At 51.5% G+C, this 7,651-nt stretch overlaps 1 protein-coding gene across 1 annotated transcript in view; it reads right to left on the bottom strand.

Annotated features, from left to right (window-relative positions):
- Window positions 1-6,596: 6,596 nt before the first annotated feature.
- The window catches only part of CCDC158 (coiled-coil domain containing 158), an 87,426-nt gene continuing 86,371 nt past the window's right edge, over window positions 6,597-7,651 (bottom strand). Inside the window, exon 26 of the mRNA XM_015427109.1 lies at window positions 6,597-6,745. Within this exon, the coding sequence (XP_015282595.1) occupies window positions 6,669-6,745 (77 nt within the window). The 3' untranslated portion in view covers window positions 6,597-6,668. The remainder of the gene's footprint in view (window positions 6,746-7,651) is intronic.

The following is a 7,651-nucleotide window of genomic DNA, read 5'->3' on the forward strand; positions in this document are numbered from 1 at the left end:
TAGCACTAGAAGGGGCTTCCAGACAGCAGGCCCCGGCCCCCAATTTGCCTCCCACAAAGCTACTGGGGAGGAGAGCTTTTTTGTGTAAGTATAGTAATGGACATACCCAGGGGTCATTTCGTAGGAAAAGAGGTGCGTGAGCTCATTGGCATACCTCATTTGCATATGCTACACCCCCTGACATCACCGGATGTGTGTCAGAAGGCAACACCCACTGCTCAGGCTTCACTGGACTGTTTTGGATTGCTAGCTATGGGGGGGAACGTGCGGATCTGCCCTCACAGAGGAGGGAGAACTTGTTCCTGAATAAACCTTGGCACAGGCTCCTCGTGGCCCAGGGCTGCTGGGAGCAGGGGGCGGGGCTTGTTGCATGTGTCCACCCCCCGGACTCTTTACTGCCAGAGTTCCACTCATGTGTGCTCCTGCAGGAAATGACCCCTGGACATACCAATATACCATTATATTAATATTCCAACTACCTTTTTTTAAAGTCACAAAAGCCCCCTGGTGGCATAAGGGGTAATGGCTGGCCAAGGGAAACTGAGGCAAGGAAATAGGGTGCTATGGGTGCAGGACCAATGCTCCCTCTAAGCCATGGAGTCTTGTGAGCAAAAATTCAATGCTACTGGCATTGTGAGTGAGCAATTTGGCTCCTGCATACATTAGTTTGCTCTGGAGCCCTCCTTCCTGAGCTAAGGCAGAAATGTGTGAGCCGGAGGCTAAAAAACTGTGACCTAGCTCACACTAACTCAGCTTGGAGGGAACACTGGGCAGGACCGGGAAAATCCAGACTTTCCTGCCGACACGGCAGTCAGCCTGGCTTTTGCTGCAATCTTTCCAGAAACAAAGCAGGGTTCGGTAAAGACTGCAGAAGATTTGAGGGAAATATGGGTGGTACACAGAAACACCAGGGCGCTATAGGGAAGCGGAGGAAAAGACCTGACATTCCCCAACAGCACTTGAACTCGGGGCATATCACTCACATGGAAATGGCCGAGATCCGTTCACGAGATGCAACTTGGAGTTACGCACATCCGCCCTGCCACCTGCCACGATGAGGGTTCATAATTCCTGTAACTAGCTAATGGGAGATGTGGCTAGCGGTAACTCTCTTGAGTGTGGCTGGGGGGAAAGCGACCCAGGACGACGGAGCCGGTGAGCAGATTTTTCCCGGTCTGTCTTTCATGCAAAGTGTGTGCTTGCAGATGGATCTTCTCCGGCTCCTGGTATTGGACAGTGTTGCACATTCCACAACCTTGCTCAATTGATGAACTGAGCCGCCCCCTTGTCAATGGCACCGAGTTCAAGGACTTGTCTTATAGCACCAAAGAAACCCACAGGCTCACTTGCCTGGTCGTTGCTCTTTCGGCTCAGGGCTTGCATCACCGTATCGCCGTGGCGGAACTGCAGAGAACTTCCCCCTCCGAACAGAGCAAAGCTTCTTGCTGAGAAGAAGCTGTTGTCACCACCAAAGAAAGACAAACTTTGAATCCGCCAAGAGTAATCACGTTCAGCTTGTTTGCTCTCGAATGCCTTGTGATCAGCGTGTTATGGTTTTACAGATGCCATCATGGAGGGGAGTGGAATATGTACAGGCAAATAACATAGACTAGCAGATCTGTTTTCGGGTTCTTAAAACGGAACTCGCCCATCCCTGCTGGCATTCCCTGGCAGGTGCCCAAAGACTTTGACTAGAGAGGAGGGAGTTGGTGGTTTATTTAAAATGGTGCTGCTAGAGCATGGCAGAGACTTGCACCCAACCGGATACGGAACCCTTTGGCATATCTGGCTCTATTCTGCTATGGTCAGGCTATGGTCTATTCTGCTATGGTCAGGCCTCACCTGGAGTTCTGTGTCCAGTTTTGGGCGCCACATTTTAGGAAGGATGTTGACAAGCTCGAGCGTGTCCAGAAGAGGGCAACCAGGATGGTGAGAGGGTTTGAATCCAAGACTTACGAGGAAAGGCTGATAGAGTTGGGTATGTTTAGCCTGGGAAAGAGAAGGCTTAGAGGGGACATGATTGCAGTCTTCGAATATTCGAAGGGCTGTCACGTAGAAGATGAAGCAGATCTATTCTCTCTTGCTCCGGATTGCAAGACTAGATCTAACGGGTGGAAATGACAAGGGAGTCGATACTGGCTAAATATCAGGAGAAACTTCCTAACTGTCAGAGTGGTTGAGCAGTGGAACAGACTGCCTCAGGAGGTGGTGGATGCTCCTTCGATGGACGTTTTCAAGCGGAGGCTGGACGACCATCTTTCGGGTATGTTGTAGGTATGTAGCTTTTATGAAGTTATTTATAAAGAGCTGGAGCTGCAAAATATATGCCCTGTTGCACTTTTATAAACTGCACTTCCTTCAGGGAGCTCAGCAAACAGAGCTGGGAAACAAATTATCGCAGTCCTATGGAGCAAGATACCCCGGGAGGGGGGGCAGCGTTTAGTTTAGAAAAATGGTGACTTAGGGAAGATGCGCTGGAGTTTTGCAAAATTATGCCTCGTGTCGAGAGAGTGGATAGAAACTTTTCTGCCTCGTCTGTCATATTAGAGCTTGGGGGCACATTATGCACTGAGAAGTTACTGTGTGCAAAGCGCTGTCAAGTGGCAACCAACTTATGGCCACCCCAGCAAGCTTTCCAGGCAAGTGAGAAAGCAGAGGTGGTTGGCCATTGCCGTCTTCTGCAGAGTCTTCCTTGGTGGTCTCCCATCCAAGACTTATGGCCACCCCACCAAGGGGCTTTCAAGGCCAGTGAGAAGTGGAGGTGGTTTGCCATTGCCTTCCCCAGAGGAGTCTTCCTTGGTGGTCTCTCATCCAAGACTTATGGCCACCCCAGCAAGGGGCTTTCAAGGCAAGTGAGAAAGCAGAGGTGATTTGCGCCATTGCCTCCCCTGCAGAGTCTTCCTTGGTGGTCTCTCATCCAAGACTTATGGCCGCCCCACCAAGGGGCTTTCAAGGTAAGCGAGAAGCAGAGGTGGTTTGCCATTGCCTTCCCCTGCGGAGTCTTCCTTGGCGGTCTCCCATCCAAGACTTATGGCCACCCCACCAAGGGGCGTTCAAGGGAAGTGAGAAAGCAGAGGTGGTTTGCCATTGCCTTCCCCTGAAGAGTCTTCCTTGGTGGACTCCCTTCCAAGTACCAACCCTGATTCACTTCTGAGATACAATGAGATCAGGCTATATCATCTCTCCACTGCTAGTTTGCATTACACCTCCTATGTCACAACCTTTCCATGTACAGAAAACCATTGTTATGTGGACCAGAATATGTATTTTGTTCCTTCAACTGAAACTGTTTACCGTAACTAAAAAGGATTTACGGTACCTAATGAACTGCCCTAGGAAATCTTAAGGTTACCTGTGGGCCAGAAATGAAGACAGTTAGTTCAACAAGTCCTTTACCCCAACCCCAAAAGCATAACTTCCTTGGTTATAATGATAGGGATTGCAGTGAAGACATCGGGAGGGGGGTCATCTTCCTGAAAAGCATTTACCGCCCTATCAAGAAGAGGAGATTGGATTTATACCCTGCCCTTCACTACCCAAAGGAGTCTCAAAGTGCCTTACCATCTCCTTTCCCTTCCCCTCCCAACAACAGACACCCTTGTGAGCAATGCTCCCTCTAAGCTGTGGAGTCTTGTGAGCAAAAATTCTACTTTGTGGGCGACTGGCATTAAAGTTATGAGCGAGCCATTTGGCTACGGCATAAATTAGTTTGCTCTGGAGCCATCCTTCCTGAGCTGAGACAAAAATGTGTGAGCCGGAGGCTAAAAAAGTATAAGCTAGCTCACACTAACTCAGCTTAGAGGGAACACTGCCTGTGAGGTAGGTGGGGCTGAGAGAGCTCTTCCCAGAACTGCTCGTGAGAGAACAGCTCTGAGAGAACTTGTAACTGACCCAAGGTCACACCAGCAGCTGCATGTGGAAGAGTGGGGAATCCAACCCCATTCTCCCAGATTAGAGTCCGCGCCCCTAACCACTACACCAAATAAATTACCTTGCAGTTTGCAATCTTTTTCTCTCTACAAAGCTGCTCAAACACTCCCTGACACTCGCGTTGTGCATGCCTTGGCAGCCAGCCTCAATCATCTCTGTGCTTAAAATCAGCTTTGCCGTCGGCTCTTGGCACGCCACGATTTCATTTTGCCACAAAGATTTTTTTTATATATAAAGTATTTTGACTTAAGTCAATGGATTGAATCCAAAAGATCAAAGCAGGAGACACACTAACCGGTTTGGAAGGGGATTCGGTCATTTTTAAAAATCGTGCCCGTACCTGAACGCAGAGTGCTGTCTTTCGAAAGCGGGCAGTGTTTGCTCTGGGGTGGAGCCGATGAAACAGCTGTGCCGCCATCTGTGAGACCAAAGTCCCAGGATGCGTGAGGTGCAGATGCACGTACAGAACAGGCATGGGGGAGTTTTAGAAGCAGGAGGGGGGGGGAGAGATAATTTAGTTTATTACCCTGTGGGCATCGGAGGGAGGAAGCCCTGCACGGGACAAGACGAAGAATCAGCGCTGGAAGGCAACCTCGGTAAAGCTCCCCTCCGTGCTAGGCATCCTAAACAGGCAGGGCCGGCCTGAGGAGTTTCTGCGCTCTAGGCGAGGCTAGCTTGTGGCGCCCGTGGCCCCCCCAGGCAAGGCTGCCTTTGTGGCATCCCCCCGGAGGTGTCCTACCTAGACTGAGAGCTCCGGAGAAGAAACGACCCGGCTGGGATCTGATGAAGGGCACTTGGGCTCTCCAAGGCTGAAGCCCTGGAAAGCTTGCCAGTTTCCCAGGTGCAGCTGGACGCCAGTCTGGCAAGACCCTGCTGGAGAGACTTCAGGGAGGGGCCCTGTGGGAATGCCAGGAGGGGAGGGGGCCGACAGACCCCAGAGCCTCCCCCTTCCTTTTGAGGAAGAGCAATCCTCCAGCCGAGGAGGGGAGGGGATGAGACCCTTCGGAGAGCCCCCTCCCCTCCCACGGCTCTGCTGCCCACTGCCCACTTGTTGCGGCGCGTCCACCTGTTCCCTCCCCACTTGGTCCAGGGGCACGCAATGCTGCAGCTGCCATGGGCCTCACGTCCCGGAGCAGCGACCTCGCGGCTGCTCAACTCCCCACAGCCACCCTGGGCTCCCATTTCCTGGCGGAAAGAACAGCAAAGGGGCGCGCTGAAGCAGCATGCACCCAGAAAGTCATGGGGGGGAGAGGCGGCGGTGGCCAGGGTGTGCGGCGCTTTTGGCGTGGATGAGGGGGCTTTTGGCGCCCCCATGATGGCCCCGCGCTCTAGGCGAGAGTCTAGCTCGCCTAATGAGTGAGCCGGCCCTGTAAACAGGTAACAGGTACATCTCTACCTTTGGAACAAAGCACAATAGGAAAAGCGATCTGTGTTGGAAATGGAAAAGAGCTGAGTGACGAAAGAGATCTTGGCAGGCCTCAACCGCAGCTCCTTATCTTATGATTGCCAATCCAACCTTTCCAAGACAGCGCCCAGTTAAGGCCCTTAGGACGTGTTTGCGTGCGCAAAGAATGCGTGTGGCACTGCGCATGGAATGTGCTTTCCCTGTTTGATGTCCTGTCCTGATTGGTACACCGTGTTTCTAGGTAAAGGCTCTACACGGCAGTGGGAATGTGCGCATGCAGTCACTACCCACCGGGCCTACGTCGCGTGGCTGCTTCAGTTTGGTGTAGTGGTTAGGAGCGCAGACTCTAATCTGGGAGAACTGGGTTTGAGTCCCCACTCCGCCACATGCAGCTGCTGGTGTGACATTGGGTCAGCCACAAGTTCTCTCAGCGCTCTTTCAGCCCCACCTGCCTCACAGGGTGCCTGTTGTGGGGAGGGGTAGGAGATTGTAAGCCACTCTGAGACTCCGAGTGATGGGCGGGGTCTAAGAAGAAGAAAAAGAGACTGGATTTATACCCCGCCCTTCACTACCCAAAGGTGTCTCAGAGCAGCTTACAAACTCCTTTCCCCTCCCCTCCCTACCACAGACACCCTGTGAGGTAAAAGAAGAAGAAAAAGAAGAAGAGATTGGATTTATACCCTGCCCTTCACTACCCGAAGGAGTCTCAGAGTGGCTTACAAACTCCTTTCCCTCCCCCTCCCCACCACAGACACCCTGTGAGGTAAAAGAAGAAGAAGAAGAGATTGGATTTACACCCCGCCCTTCACTACCCACGGGAGTCTCAGAGCGGCTTACAAACTCCTTTCCCTTCCCCTCCCCACAACAGACACCCTGTGAGGTAGATGGGACTGAGAGAGCTCTGACAGAAACTGCTCTTTTTTTCAAGAACAGCCGTGCCAGAACTGTGGCTTGCCCAAGGTCATCCAGCAGCTTCAAGTGGAGGAGTGGGGAATCAAACCCGCTTCTCCCAGATTAGAGTCCGCGCACTTAACCACTGCACCAAACTGAATGATCTATTATAATGGAGGTAAGGGAGGGTGGGGTAGAAATTCGAGGAATGAATAAATAAATGTTGAGTTCATTCGGATTTGCTTGGGGTATTTTTTTTGTTGTTGCTCTGGCTTGCGCTTCGCTCTTCCTACCGACCTATTGCACCCCGAGAGGCCGACTGCAAAACGACGTCAACTTTTATTATTCAACTGTGAATGGCACAGGTTTTTTTTTTAAAAAAAGCATCGTGTTCAACGGAGTGCGATCTAGAAACATCGGAATGATCCAGCCCCGCCTCCTCTCATTTGGACAGCTTCCTTTCTTTCTCCTTGGCTTTCTCAATCTTCTTCTCCTGGCTTCTGATCATTGAGGACATTGCTGGAGGGGGAGAGGAAGGAAAAGAGGTCACTTGAATCCCGTGGGGCATGAAGTCACACTGACCCGGACGGGAGAGCAAGACGCGAGCTGAAGGCCCGTCTCCCCACACCCCTTCCTCCCACAGCGGCTTTTATTTCCCCAAGGTCTGCTTTTAGCTGTTGCCATCCTCAACTGAGCTCAAAGAAACCCAAAGAGCAGCACAGGGGAAATAAGCCAAGGAACAATAAACTGTGCTCAACAAAAAAGAAGAGAGGAAGAGATTGGATTTATACCCCACCCTTTGCTACCCAACGGAGTCTCAGAGTGGCTTACAATCTTCTTTCCCTTCCCCTCCCCACAACAGACACCCTGTGAGGTAGGTGGGCCCGAGAGAGCTCTGAGAGAACTGGACTTGGGAAAACAGCTCTGAGAGAACTGGGACTGGCCCAAGGTCACACCAGCAGCTGCATGTGGAGGAATGGCAAGTCAAACTGGTTCTCCCAGATTAGAGTCTGCACTCCTAACCACTACACCAAACTGGCTCTCAACTTTCAACTCAATTCAAATTGTAGACAAATGTATAAAAATATAATACAGAGGACACAGTCCAATACAATTCAAATACCGTGATGAAATTAGATACAGAAAGCCATGTTGTCAGGCCCCATCTTATTTTGCACTCTAGGCGAGGATCCCTTCTGGTGCCCCCCGTTGACCGCCCCCATCCCCCCCGCAATGCCAGTAGCTCAGGAAGTAGTCCTTTTGCTCAATGCTCACAGGACTCCACAGCTTAGAGGGAACATTGCACAGGAGTGTAACCATTTATCCAGGCAAGTTTGTTAAAAGCATTGTGTGCAGCGCAGGCGAGACCAGCTGTTCCTCGACACACACTCTCTAGCAAGATGACTTCCCCGGAGATGGCCGGCG

The sequence above is a fragment of the Gekko japonicus genome, unplaced genomic scaffold (assembly GCF_001447785.1).
Source record: "Gekko japonicus isolate JY-2015 unplaced genomic scaffold, Gekko_japonicus_V1.1 scaffold565, whole genome shotgun sequence".
NCBI classification, from domain to species: Eukaryota; Metazoa; Chordata; class Lepidosauria; order Squamata; family Gekkonidae; genus Gekko; species Gekko japonicus.